Source organism: Sinocyclocheilus grahami, unplaced genomic scaffold (genome assembly GCF_001515645.1).
Source record: "Sinocyclocheilus grahami isolate Dianchi unplaced genomic scaffold, SAMN03320097.WGS_v1.1 scaffold1031.1, whole genome shotgun sequence".
In the NCBI taxonomy this organism is placed as follows: domain Eukaryota; kingdom Metazoa; phylum Chordata; class Actinopteri; order Cypriniformes; family Cyprinidae; genus Sinocyclocheilus; species Sinocyclocheilus grahami.
The window spans coordinates 379,467-394,558 of record NW_015506210.1 but is presented as its reverse complement, the minus strand read 5'-3'; the positions used below and the strand labels follow the sequence as shown (position 1 = coordinate 394,558).

The window sequence follows — 15,092 nt, the reverse complement described above, 5'->3', positions numbered from 1 at the left end:
GGAAACCTACAGCTGCATCAGTGAGAAACACCTTATATGCTTGTGACACTCTCCCATTTTCTATCTCTAGATATAATATACAAGTATCTTAATAATTCAAGATAACAGGCAATCGTTGAATTGGTGATTTAGTCATTGTCAGGTGAACGGGTGCTGTACAGCCACACCAACGTACAAACACGCAAGAGTTTCAACGGTAAGATTGTACCGTCAGCTTCACTAACGTCAGCCACTTCAAATCAAAGCATATGCGGCGCACACACATTTACATACTTTTAAATACTAGTTATATTGAGAACTATAAATATGAATATATTCATTCTAACGGTCACATGGAGTATTTCTCAGGTACACAGACGGCAGGGCCGTGAACTGCGTGACTCTAACGAACACAGAACCTGCAATAGCACAACACTGAGCCTGTGAACAAAACTAGTGTCAAACGTGTGAGGAAACCGAAGAGCTGCAGCTAATGTGATGGACATGTGGCTAACTGACCAACACTCCAGCTATAGTTTGAAACGAAGGCATGATGGGCCATACGACATACATCCCAGCATTCAACACAAGAACCAACCGGACGAGCGAACGACATTCAGGAACAGAACAGAGTGAAATCTGCATCAGTTTCCTCGACGGCTCTCCTCACATCTGAAGAAAGACTGACGGAGTCTCCGACGGTAAAGACGGTCCTGAGTTTAGATACACGTGTCGCACGCAGTCCATCTGCATAGAGGAACAAATCAGTTTCATTCAACACCGAATAAATTCGTACAGCTTCAAATGACACATTAACACATCTTGGGATTTCCAAGTAAGGCCTTTAACCACAGAAACGCACGGACCAATGAAAGCAGAACAGAAGGAAGGAAGAGAAGACCCAGCTTCAGGTGGGGACAGTAACAGCCCAACCTCCAAGCGTAACAGGAACAGTGGTGTTCAAAAGCGAACACCAGCTGCTCAAGTGAGCAGTTCTGCCAAGGTACAAAAGGCACCATTGCAGACTGCTTGATGAAACTAACAGGGTGTGAAGATGGAGAGCTTTCTGGTCAAGACTACATTCTGCTTCAGGCATCCGTTCATCTAGCAGCTCTCTCTCTATTTCTGTCTGCATTCACCTAGTCACTCAACTAGCCAGTATGGCTTGAAGACAACAATCATCCGCTCATCTGTTAAGGCAAAGGTCTGGTCTGTAGCAGGATCTGTGATTGGAGGGCTTTGCTCTTATTTGGTTGATTGTTAGTTTGAAAGGATCTGACGGCTCTGTTCTCTTCAGACAGACGGCACTCATCAGCCTCTCTTCATCACACCAAAAACCATTCAACTGCACACTAGGGAAAACTAATATAGTTCTGGTAGAATTCGGACTTTTTTACATTAGACTACTTGAAAGATGATTGTAATCACCCTGTAGTTCAGGTCGATCGTTGTAACAAGAACATGGAGGGGCGCTGTGCTAAAACTCCACAACTCATTCAATGCTTCAAACTCTGAAGAAGCAAGCAACCAAAAAATCTGTCTACAAAAAAAGTGAAAACGCGGCGCAGTGGAAACCTCAGTTAAAACTTGATCAAATCCAGGAAGATTTACATTTAAAACCCAATAAAAACAAGCAGCCTACATCTATTCCGTTATAAATCACCAGTCAGGGAAAAGTTTGAAGAATTTTATCTGATTGCACAGGAAGGCACATCCACAAGGCTATAAAGTGTAGCAAAGAATCGTGTTTTCTTCAAAGTGAGAAAATAAGAAATGAGGTGATTATTGCTTCATCAAGAGCAAGTTAAAAAGAGGAAGAAAACAAAATCCACAACTCAAAAAGTTGTGAGTCATAATAACGATAACAGTGATAACAACAATCAGTGTAACAAGGTGTGCTCGGAAACCTGTGAGCTCAAGACAATATAAACCGTCAAGCGTTGATCTTCGCTGTTGAGCTGCGGCATGGAAGGAGTCCGTTTGTTTCAGCTCTGTCGAGAAACGTCTATCAGCATCATCATCATCATCATCATCAGTCAGAGGTGCTGTGCTTGAGTGGGCAGATGCGTCTGAGAGCGCTCTACGAGTAGAAGGTGAGGACGCTCTGATGGTTCCCACGCACCAAGAGGATGGGTGGCAGGTCTTTGGATAGTGTGTCCAGCCAGGCCATGTAAAGAGCGCTGGAGACGGCTCCTTTCCTGGCCAGCGGCATGCTCCTGTTACACACACACACAATATTAGTGCTGGCTGGAAACATGACCACTTCAGCTAACTAGCCTCTCTCAAATAACCATTCACTCTGCTCTTTGACAATGACAGCAAACATGGCACTGCAGCATTGCAGCTGTGCTCCAGAAGTGCTGATATAACAGCCCAACAACACTAAGACTTCTGGTTGTTTGCGGATGTGTGTTTGTTCTTTCAGTCAGTAGGTGGCAGCATGGGACCGTCTTTACGAGTCACTGAAACGCTGGAGTTTGTAACTTACATGACGATGAGGTTGGCTGTGCACGAGTGCTCCTTCAACAGCTCGTTCAGTCGGATCTGACGGTTACTCTGAGGAAACAAACAAATCAATCAGCAGGAAGACTGAAGTTGCTGTATCTGTTAGCAGCTGAGAAAACAAACTCTGCAGACAAGCATTTAGAAACAGGAAACGGAGCATCTAAATACCATCATTTTACTCCACTGAGTCATGAGCATTTTAGCTAGACTTGTTCTTGAACATAACCATCTAAAAATGCCATTCTTTTTGCTAATAGATCAGGACTGATTGACTTTTGCCTCTAACACCACGTCAGTAAGACTTCTGCGTGCAGGACCAGTGCTGCTCTAGTTCTGTTGGATACACTCTTCCGGAGAGGTAAAAACAATAGGTTAGGACACATGCCAACTCAACATGCGTGGTTCTGTACCCATCTTTAAAACAGAGAGATTTGAAGGTCTCATCTTCTATCATTTGCAGCATCTGTCACTTGTGGGGTGCCACAGGGCTTAATTTTGGGCCCTTTTTTGTCCTCTCTTAATTTTGTCATGCTCTTTTCTAAAACATTACTCAAAACAAAAGTGAGGTCTTTGAATCCTATATAAATGGGAGCCAGTGCATTTCATTGGCTTGTGTTTATTAAATTCAGTATCATTAAAATTGAGTTAAATTAAAAAGTCTTACAAAATAACTTTGTAATAATTATTTATTATTTTAATAAATAATATGAAGCATTTTCAGTTTCAGGCCAAGTGCATCCAGAATTTTCATTTCGGTGCATGCCTAGTTGTTAGTTACTCTTGTCTATCCTTCTGTTAATAAAACCCCTTTTATTACACTCGTGTCTTCCTTGTGTTGATTATACAGTAAGAGGCTCTACAAGTTAACGATATCTCTCAAATCCTTCAGATCGGTCAGACTACAACTTCTATCATTTATGTCATTCTTATGTATTCATATGTGTTTCTCACTGATCTATGATTGTTCAGACCAGGGAATGACTCAAATGAAATCCCATACAGTGTAGGACGCCAGTGGTGTGAGCTCCTGTACTCCAGTGCTGTGTAACACGCTGTGCTTTGTGTGGCACTACATTTCTCAGCATCAGCTCTGATCGATCATCTGTAAATGTGACAGGAGGTGTGTTGAGACCTTGGCTTTGTAGAGCTCCAGCTCATTGTCTGTGATTCTCCAGGGCTCTTCGCTCTTCAGCTTCTCAGCAGCTTCCTGCTCCATGTCATCTTCTCTCAGCTTATATGGCTCGATCATCTGAGCAAACTCGGTCAAACTGAATGACAAACACAAGAGGTCAGTGCTGAGAAACCTGAAGTGGAACTTTCCCTCTGACATGTCCAATCCAAATCACAAAGCCATTTCAGTTACGGTTTTTATCAGTTCCTCTGACGTCAAACACAAGATCGACAGTTCTGAAATCAGGTCTGTTAAAGTGTGATCGGTGACAGACAGGTTTTTCTATGTAACTGCCAGACCACGGCATTCTGTCTGTGCACATAAGCCTCTTCATCCAGCCAAGGTTTAAACTAAACTCGAGTGCATTCAGATCTTCCATGGACCGATTCAGAATCATCACTGATTGCTGAATGCTGATCAATTAACAAAAAGACCCCAAATGCAAAACTAGCCCTCAAATATCTTACCCATTCCACACAAATCCCCAAACAATTAACAGTGAAGAATGTTGAGGAAAGAGCTAATGTAAGAGATGAATGATGTTCATACCCCTCTGACTTGGGTTTTGTGTTGATGTCGCCCAGGACCGTGATGTCAGAGAAATCGATCCTGAACTTGCTGAGCAATGTGGCCATGCTAAGGACACAACAAAGTCACATTACATATTTAACAGGCAATAATAAATAATGCATGCAATATTTGCCACTGTATCCTCGCATTGAACAATTAAGTTTCCCAACGCAGCAGCTGAGACGGTTCCTGGAATGCTCCTGAGATCCAGCAGCTCCACGTGTGATCATGACTACAGTGACGCAGATTCAACAGATCCATGAAAATGAACCTCACGGACATGTGTAAAGACCTCTCACGGTTTCTATGAAGACCTTGCTGCTGGAACACGTCTAATTATAGCTAACAAAGGCTCTGGCAGCAGCTGCAGAGGACAATGGGAAACATTTGTCTCGCTCTCACACACACACACACACACACACACACACACACACAATACCTCCACATGCATTCAGAGAGAGAGCACTTTATGTGAAAAGAAGCGTGGCATACTAATACGATCCACAGTCCAGCTCATCTGAACTCTACAGGACTGTGAGATGGGGGAGTCTAAACTGTTTTTGGGAAAGCATATTTTTTCCTTGAGTTATGATTCTGATATAAAGTGTCATTACAGCATGATTTCATAGGATTACAGCTATAGCACGTACGCTCTGCGGTCATGGTCGATCCTGTTGATTTTTCCACCGATGAAGACGCGGATCTTACAGTCCTTCCATTTCTTCTTGTTGGCAATCAGATAGGGGATCAGTAGAGTCAGACCTGATGCAGACAAATTACAAAGAATCAGCCTGTTCCAGCAGGAGAGGATGCATTAGTGTTGCTTTAGTACAAATTACACACATACTGTACCAGAATCTATTATTGTGTAACAGTTCCTCTGAAGGAAACGCTATTGTACTGCTGCCTTAAACACTGACAGCTGTGACGCAAGCTCAGATTTGATGCTGCAGAGCCACTTCACTGCTGTCATGACAAGCACTCGTCAGTGTGAGAACTAACACAACGTGACACTGTCTTGACAGCATTAAAGCAGCTACAGCATAAAAGGGGCAATAGCAAAGGAAGACAGGACCTCATACAGGTCATCGAGATTTGCCTTGTAAATCAGGAAGCTCTGAGCAAGCTGCACAGCTGCTCTCCTCACCTTCAGGACACTGGTGTTTGTGTGCAGAACTGCCTCTAACCTCCACACCAATCTACAGCCCGTCCAGACGCACCAGTGAGCGCCACCTCACAATACTTCAGTCACTAACACAGTATTCAGATGCATTTAATACGTTAGCTAGTGTAAATGTACCCTGCTGATGAAAAGCGTTTAAAATAAACTGAAAAAACTGTACCATAAGGACTCTCAGTGGCCCAGTGCCAATGTGGAAAACAGACGGGACAGTTACAGAACTGCCACCTGGCAAAGGGTAACCATTTGCACATGTTTTTTTAAGTCTTTCCAGATCAAATGTTCAAGTGATTGTAAAGCGTTGAAGTGAGAAAACTCAATTTAGCGCTCGTATGCTGTCTGACAGGTTTCATGTGCTCTCAGAGAGAGAGAGAGAGAGAGAGTGAGAGAGAGAGATGAGGACTGAAAAAATGAAAAGAAATAAATAACTAAAAAGTCCTTTTCACAGATTATTACGATCAAATGGCCAAATACACACAAACACGTCAAACTGTCTGTTTTGCTAAATTGTCATGTAAACACAGCCGGTTATGTCTTAAATGGCTGTAACCGGTTGAGTACAATCACATGCGTGCACTCGATTTTAAAGTGACAGCAGCCTGCTGCTGTACTAGTACTGAGAAAATTGAAATTTCATTGGCATGTAAATGAAACAAGACTGCGATATACATGTATCATTATCATGACATGAAAAGACACCTATCTTGATGCACCATTTTAGTCACACCTAAGAGCTTGTGACCCAGGTGTAGTTTTCGCTGACCTGACTGGATGCTGCTTTAGTAAAACGGTTCCTAACCTTCCAGAAGCCAGGTTAAGTTCACTAGTTTTTGGAAGCACAAGTTAAGGTTACACACAAAAGATCACACATAATCTAATGCGCGAGTACACTTACCGTGTTCACACTGAGTCCTTGTTACATTTGTTTTTGCATCACATTTCGGAGATTAGAACGAATTGTTTCCAAAATAACAGAATCGAATCCTGGCCAATGTTCAGATTTCATAGTGCATCGTAACGGTACGTTCTCCACTCACCTCCGTCATCAAAGAGCCACCACACGTCGATGGTGCCCTTCCCCTGCTTCTGCTGGAACTGCTGACTGGCATCCAACAGCCGCTGATCGGCCACATTCAGGGGGAACGTCGGGCTCCTCTTATCTGAAACACAAACACACGCTCAGACTCCAGATCAAGAGCTGAGAGCCATGTATCTAATGGATCGGACAAACAGAAGAAAGGAAAGAGACTGAAGAAAGTCGTCAGCGGAAAGAGAAGCAGTCCTGCAGGAAGACACCGAGCATTAGATCACAGACAGGAAGTGACATCATTGGAGCTGAAACACACGCTAGCACATGTAGAGATGAAGGTCAGAGGTCAAACCAGCAGAAACACTCATGAAAGCAGCGCGTCCTAAAACATCACCAAGAGAAAGTGCATGCAGGTCAGACAGAGAGAGTAAGCAAAGAATGAGAATCAGAGAAATGTCCTGCCTTTCTTCAACAGCGGCTGAGTGTGGGCTTTGCCATCCTCATCCTCATCTGGATAATGTTTGGAAAAAACAGGAGAGGGTTAAAGTCTGCTAATGTTGCAATGGGAAACATGTGCGTCAGTCAAACACAAAGAGAGGCTTGTTCAGCTGCAGTTGACCACACTTTCATCCACACACACACACACACCAGGTGATAGGTCAACCTGTTCGCTGTAATGTAAAGCCTGTAGCACGAAGCCCGTTTCAGTTTTTACCCAGGCAAGTTCACGTTTCGTTTGAGCAAACTCTGAGTTGTCGGCCTCAAGAAGGTAAGTTGGTTTCGAGCGGGTTTCATCTCCATGGTAACTGCAGGTTTTATTCGGAGTTAGAGTTCGCAAGCCAAAGCTGGACCAATCAGCCGTGAGCAATGTGACATATATCGGATGCACATAAGCCACTCCCCCAAATCTCTCGCTTCAGATTAAAAGTTTATACTGAAAGAATTTTAGAGACAACATTGCTTGCCTTTTGCTGCTAATGATTTATTAAATTCATATTATATGAATTATAATTATTTATAAGTCATATAATATATTCAAATAATTATTGTATGAACTGGCAATTTCTGCCAAGTTTGTACAAGATGTAGTTGTAGTTCATGCATCTTTTTTGCAAATGTATTTAACAAGCGATTTGTCTAAAAGTTTTCTTTAACTAGAGGATTAATAAAGAAAAAGTTACTTAAAAATCGAGAATCAGTCAAACGTTCTGAAATATCTGAAACACAAACACACGCTCAGACTCCAGATCAAGAGCTGAGAGCCATGTATCTAATGGATCGGACAAACAGAAGAAAGGAAAGAGACTGAAGAAAGTCGTCAGCGGAAAGAGAAGCAGTCCTGCAGGAAGACACCGAGCATTAGATCACAGACAGGAAGTGACATCATTGGAGCTGAAACACACGCTAGCACATGTAGAGATGAAGGTCAGAGGTCAAACCAGCAGAAACACTCATGAAAGCAGCGCGTCCTAAAACATCACCAAGAGAAAGTGCATGCAGGTCAGACAGAGAGAGTAAGCAAAGAATGAGAATCAGAGAAATGTCCTGCCTTTCTTCAACAGCGGCTGAGTGTGGGCTTTGCCATCCTCATCCTCATCTGGATAATGTTTGGAAAAAACAGGAGAGGGTTAAAGTCTGCTAATGTTGCAATGGGAAACATGTGCGTCAGTCAAACACAAAGAGAGGCTTGTTCAGCTGCAGTTGACCACACTTTCATCCACACACACACACACACCAGGTGATAGGTCAACCTGTTCGCTGTAATGTAAAGCCTGTAGCACGAAGCCCGTTTCAGTTTTTACCCAGGCAAGTTCACGTTTCGTTTGAGCAAACTCTGAGTTGTCGGCCTCAAGAAGGTAAGTTGGTTTCGAGCGGGTTTCATCTCCATGGTAACTGCAGGTTTTATTCGGAGTTAGAGTTCGCAAGCCAAAGCTGGACCAATCAGCCGTGAGCAATGTGACATATATCGGATGCACATAAGCCACTCCCCCAAATCTCTCGCTTCAGATTAAAAGTTTATACTGAAAGAATTTTAGAGACAACATTGCTTGCCTTTTGCTGCTAATGATTTATTAAATTCATATTATATGAATTATAATTATTTATAATATATATTCAAATTAATATATATATTCAAATAATTATTGTATGAACTGGCAATTTCTGCCAAGTTTGTACAAGATGTAGTTGTAGTTCATGCATCTTTTTTGCAAATGTATTTAACAAGCGATTTGTCTAAAAGTTTTCTTTAACTAGAGGATTAATAAAGAAAAAGTTACTTAAAAATCGAGAATCAGTCAAACGTTCTGAAAAAAAAAATCAAGATTTTGTTTTAGTTTTTGCCATATTGCCCAGCCCAATGCTTCTGCAGGAAAAGCTGAATCTATATTCCACTTTTCTGCTGTTTGAACACAAAGGCAGCTGAGACATGATCTTCAGATTTCAATCTGGATCTGTATATACTGGGCTGTATGGCAGAAAGCTTTCTTGAATGTTTAAAAGTTGCTGATTATGTTATCAATCGTAGGTTTTCCATTGCAACTTGGAAATTTTTCTGCCATTTTGAACTTTTCTGCTGTGTGTTCTATTTGCACTAAATCAAGCATGCATTGAGAAAACATATGTTGTCAAAGTTGTCCTAGAAAACTGTGTAAAGTTGTGCATATCATGTAGTGAAACTCGAGAAGAGGTGTTTGGGAATTTGGAAAATACAAGCCAATGAACTCTTCAGGTGTGTCCTAGATAGGACAACATACATATGGACACCTGGTGAAGCAGGCCAATGCAATGATTCACTGCTCTGAGTGAGTGCATTCACTAGAAACCTCTTAATGGAGATGATCGAGAAAGCTGTACATCCACGTGTCCTTTCAAATTTGGCAGTTCTGCTCATTTTCTCCAGTTTTCTCACATGACTGACCCCTGCTGATCGCCGCTTGTGGCTATATTTGTTTTTTATTATGGTTATATTCTCAGGCTTCAGAGAGTCCTCCAGAGTCAGATGGAGATGAGAGGTCGATACTGCAGACCTCGGAGTAATTTATCATAGACAGACGTCAACACTCGCTGTGTTCCCAGCCTGGACCCTTCAGAGAACATGCTTCGCTTGTGTTGTGTTGGGAAGACATTTCAGAAAACACATGGAAAGAGTTGGGTACCGAACTCGGTACTTTTAAGGGTACCGACCGAATTGCGTCGGTACTACCGAGTACCGATTCACGTTAAATCAATCGGTGCCAAATTTCGGTACCTGAGAACGCATCTGGGAGCATACGCTACAGAGAGAGAAAGAGAGACCCTGTGACGTGAGGTCCCCCCTGCAACTCATTCAAACAACACACAGGGCGAGCCGAAATGTTACACTCCTAGAGCCATATGGTTTCTGCGAAAACGCGGATGGGATCGTGGAGTCCATTCATAAAAACTTGCTATAGCGCGGAATGCCACAGAATTCGTCAATTTTGGACGAATAAATCAAAAGTAGCCACTTCCACTTAATTCGGATCGCGATATGAACTAGTGTCTGTGAACATTAAAATGCAAAAATATGTTTTAAATATGATTCCTGCATGTTCTGCTTGCCTCTGTATGTGTGAATGGTGGAAACGCGGTTTTGTTTACTACACAAATACTGAAGCACGCGTGATGCTCGCGGTGATTTCCGGCCTCTGCGTCTCACTATGTGACGGCATGAACACAATTTAATCTCCAGAGCTGCTGTGAGAGTCACTTCGCGAGAATTTTACCGTTTCATTTGAGAAAGCTAGCATCATCATACTGTATACACACAGAAACTTCATAGCAACCTGTCAAAATAAACAAAAACAGAAATACATTACTCTTGTATTACTTTTGTACAGTATAATGTACATCTTTAAATATTCCATTTTCTATCAAATTTAAATACAACAATTAAATGATAAAAATAAATATTACAACTAGATTTATCACTTAATTGTAGAAAAAAATAATACAATTATTAGCCTATTAAAAATTGTTTTAAGGAATATTCACACAATTTTTCTTCCATGTATTAATTTCAACAGTAAACCTCAGTTAGTTTGCCAAAAAATAAAAGGGTTTAATTTTCATTTGATTTAAAATAAATTTTTAATGCCTTCATTTGATTTTCAGAAAAATTTAAACGAAAAAGAAAAAGAAAGAAAAGGTTTGTAGGGCCCTATTGTTCAAAATGTTGAAATTGAGACTTTTGGACTTATTTTTTCACTGAAATAAATGTTTTTGTAATTACACAGAGAGTAAAGTACAGAAAAAAGGTACAGTTGGGTACCGGTTAAAATGTGAACGGTACCCAACCCTACACATGGAGTGTGGATGAGATGGGATGTGGAATGTTTTCAATGAGAACTGGCCCCAAAAGGACACGCTGAATCAGAAGGTCGCCCTATGACTTCTGAGCAACTACTGCCAAAGAGGAACATTTTACAAAATACTCCTGGGAAATAAACTCATCTGCCTTTTCATTTTCAGCATTTTCTACAACAAATGAATATTTAAAAGACACAAGTAACTCTGTGGTGAACAACTAACTTCTTCACGAACATACTGAGAAGTAAAAGCGCCAACCTTTCTGGACAGCCGGGCTGTTCTGGACACTGGTGGCCTTGGAGGAGGGTTTGGACGAGTCTCCATCCGAGTCTTTGCTCATGTCCACTGAAACCACCACATCCTTCACAGCTGAAGAATCATCTTTAGAAACAAAGGGAAAGTTCAGCATTGCTTTGAGATCAAGGCAAATTCAAATTTAGCGTGAACGGGAAATCCAGTTAATGACCAACAGAAAACGGCCTCATTACATGGACAATTTCATCTGGACAAACACTGCAGGTCCACCAGGCATGTCCAACTCAGTGTCTTAAAGGCTTTAAAGAGTTAAAGGCAGGGTAGGTGATTTGGGTCAGAAACATTTTTTGTTATGCTGGTTGAAAGTCTCTTCACATCCCGATAGCAATCACTAAGTTAAGTGCTCTAAATGTATTTCTATTGTCTGTGGAAGGAGTAGGACCATAAAATGTTCGTCCAATCATATCCCTCGGTCAGAACATTACGATAGGCTGCCTGTCAAAATATGTGTTTGCATACATTTGATACGTCATCAGCGCGTTCCAGCGGGAATGAAAAGCCGTATTACTGTGATGATTCTCACTGGTGAACGAGACATGAGCTAATCATCGTGTCGCTGGTCTGGAGGAGGCGTGGCATTGCAGTGATTCCACAGGGAGGGAGGGGATCTTGCTTTCAAAGCTAGCTTGCTATCGCTAGCCTTTCCGAAATCACCTACCCTACCTTTAAAACACTTTGTTCCTATGAGAGGACATGTAAAGCAGAGTCAATATTCGACTTGTGTAGTTCATCGTTAGCAAACTGTGATTTCACTCTTCACGATAAATCAACAGCACTACGCAGCAGCATTTGTCAAAATAGGCTTATTCTTTAAAAGAGACTGGTTAGTGTAGTAGTTAAATGTACAGCACTGTACCTTGGCCTTGAATGTGAGAAATATCGAGTCCCTCTCGCAGTCTGAGAATGACGACACCGTACTGAAAATCAAACGCATCACTACACAAACACACACACACACACACACACACACAAATAAACAAGTGTTAATGTCTGACAGGATCAAGACCCACACCATTTACTTCAAAGCTGCATAAACATCTACCAGATGTTCTTCAGCTGTACATACACTAGAAATACATCGATGCACCTGAACATGTCATGGGAAAAACTGCACATTTATGAATTAAAATTAATGTCAGAAAACAATACGTGTTAAAAGAAAATGATACATTTAGGCTTGCAACAGCTAGTCACGGAGTGGTCCACAATAGATCACGTACACATCTCTGACAGTACTGCTGCCCCACTGACAAGCTGTTTTACACATACTTTCTGACAGTGTTTAGCATCCATTTCTCTCTTCTGTAGCTAAAACTAAACATTCTGATTAGCTTTTACTCATCTGGAATCTCATGTTACGTAGATGAATAGCAAACAAACAAACAAACACTTCACTATCACTGTATGAGCATAACAGAAGCTGCTGCCACACTCATTCAATAAGATTTGTATTAATAGCGGATTGTTTTCAAACAGAAGATGAAACCCACTGCATTAGGTTTATGTAGGTCTCAACGTCCTTTATATCTCCAATACGCCAGTCGTTCTTGAAGCCGAGCACCAGAGTGTTGGGCCTCAATCTACCCAGACCAGCAGCCTGTAAAACACACACACTGGAATTATTTCTATAGGCAAAAAAGCTTTAATACAGAGCTCCTGACAAACCCAAACCCTCATAGAGTGTGTTTTTTCCATGTAATAAGTTTATTTAGCCTTTTTGAATTACATCAACAGTTAGCATGTCCAATAACGCAGAGAAAGCAGGTTTCCTGAGGCCCTATCAGCACGCGCACGCACACACACACACGAGAAGGAAATATTTCCAAATGGGTTATAACCAGGGCTTGACATTAACTTTTGTGCTCAGCAGCCACTGTGGCTAGTGGTTTTCCAAAATGACTAGCCACTCAGTATTTTCACTGGCCACAATTTTGTTGTTGGAAATGACATTTTATATAACTAAAGTTACTGCATACTAAAATTGATTTAAATTGATTTCAAGGTCTTTTTTTGCCTATATAAAGGGCAGTTACATTTTATTAATAATTTCACTTCATCTAATAAGACACTATAGGGCTGTTACCAATCAAATGAAATCATTATGAACAAAACCGATCTTCCCCCTGCAGAAGAAACAGAAGCGGCTGAAGTGTTTAGATGCATTTACACACACACTTTAATGAAGCATTCACACTGCAAAAGTACAACAGCATAAATAATGTTACGAGCTTGCGGTTTTAAATCAGTTTTTTAATATACAAATATGAAATGTTGGGGAGAAAAATGCAAGGATAAGATACTTTTAAATATGAAAGTAAACCGCCAGTAGATCTTAATCAGTGAGTCATTGAGTCATTCATTCAAATGATTCGTTCAGACGGCTGATTCATTTAAGAATGAAGTGAGTGCCTGTCTTTATGAATCACTGAATCATTGACTCAAATGATTCATTCAGAAACGCTGAATCATTCAGTAAGGAATCAGCGCTGTGTGTCGCGCAGAGATGCGCGACTGCTCTGCTGCCATCTTTGTTTGAACTATTTTTGTTAATCAAATCGAACAAAAACAGTCAACACTGACAATATTGTACTAAAATGTAAGTCACTTAATATGAACTACTTGTTTGAACTTGTATAAAATCAATGTCAAATTTTCAATCATACTGGTTTTCAAGGAAAACTGCACTTTCTTGGTTGTGTCATGTTGCTTAACTAGGCTATATCATATATTATTATATTAATAAAAAAACTACATTTTTACCACATTATGCTTCTTCTGTGTGCAGTTGTGATCATTTGTTTTGATTTCTCCACGATCCTCAACTCAGGTCAGTTGTCCGGTCGGGCAAGTAAGATTCGGTTTCACTTATCTTGGATGTACAGTAAAGCACTTTATGGCACTTGCTCTAGAAAGGTGCTCTAGAAATAAATTATGTACTACTTGCCCTTCAGACAATCCACATTAATGTCAAGCCCTGTTCCTGTTACGACCACAGAGATTTTTACAAAACCAACATATGTAATAAAGTGCATATATCGATCAAAATGCTCCTCTCTAAAGTTACTTTTTTGCTGACTAACAGGTTAATGGACATTGAATGTCCACCCTGAGGAAAATACACAAGCTGTATTAATGACGTCTTTCGGTGGATGAAATGCTGATTGAGAGATTAGACGAGTCATGATTCATTTCAGTAAGCTTGTGCTATAACTAATAGTGAAGAGGAAGAGAAGATCGAAACTGAAGCCATCCAGCGATCTGTCACGCCACATTAAAGAGCATCAAAACCACATTTATTGTTTGAATTTTGTTATAAAACTGACAGAATCTGAAAGCTAAGACTTTGATTCACATCAAAAGTAACAAAGCACAAGGCTCATTGTGATTACTGGATGGCATCGTGTTTAGTGTAGTTTTGTTCACGCATAAACTGAAAACAGCAGACTAAGAGACCTTGGCTCATCAAAATAAAGATCACAGTCAAAACACGCCATCGCAGAAAGATTACACATCTGTTCACAGACTTTGGTGCATCACTGGAAAACAGATATTTACAAAACATAAAAGAAAGCGCTCAAATGGAACCCGACTTGTGAGCGTTCAGAGATTAATAAATGACCTTTCTTCTCATTTTGTTCAGATTTTTTAGCGGTGTCTATTGATTACACAGCAGCAGATGATGTCAAGTCAAGTCAAGTCTGCTTTATTGTCAATTCTTCCACATGTACAGCACATACACACAGAGAATTGAAATTACGTTACTCTCAGACCCTTGGTGCATACAGATAACACTAACAGTAGAACCTAAATACAGACATACAGATTAAATATAAAATACAACTATACAAATAAGGTCAAATGTAAAAAAAATATTTAAAAAAATATATATAAAGCAGCACAAGGCGCATGGCAGATAGAGTGCAAACCAGTGAAGTAGACAACAGTGCAGATATAATGATTTGTAGTGCAAAAGAGCTTATTAAGACTGATTAAAGTGACAGTGTGTGTGTGTG

General features: G+C 40.7%; 1 protein-coding gene across 1 annotated transcript in view; it reads right to left on the bottom strand.

Moving 5' to 3' along the window:
- Window positions 1-1,237: 1,237 nt before the first annotated feature.
- slc12a2 (solute carrier family 12 member 2) overlaps window positions 1,238-15,092 on the bottom strand; it is a 70,004-nt gene continuing 56,149 nt past the window's right edge. The window contains exons 13-22 of the mRNA XM_016251131.1: window positions 12,570-12,676; window positions 11,936-12,015; window positions 11,023-11,145; window positions 7,985-8,032; window positions 6,443-6,565; window positions 4,876-4,987; window positions 4,205-4,291; window positions 3,617-3,752; window positions 2,468-2,535; window positions 1,238-2,195 (exon numbers count right to left, since the gene is read on the bottom strand). Coding sequence (XP_016106617.1) covers window positions 2,060-2,195; window positions 2,468-2,535; window positions 3,617-3,752; window positions 4,205-4,291; window positions 4,876-4,987; window positions 6,443-6,565; window positions 7,985-8,032; window positions 11,023-11,145; window positions 11,936-12,015; window positions 12,570-12,676 — 1,020 coding nt within the window. The 3' untranslated portion in view covers window positions 1,238-2,059. The remainder of the gene's footprint in view (window positions 2,196-2,467; window positions 2,536-3,616; window positions 3,753-4,204; window positions 4,292-4,875; window positions 4,988-6,442; window positions 6,566-7,984; window positions 8,033-11,022; window positions 11,146-11,935; window positions 12,016-12,569; window positions 12,677-15,092) is intronic.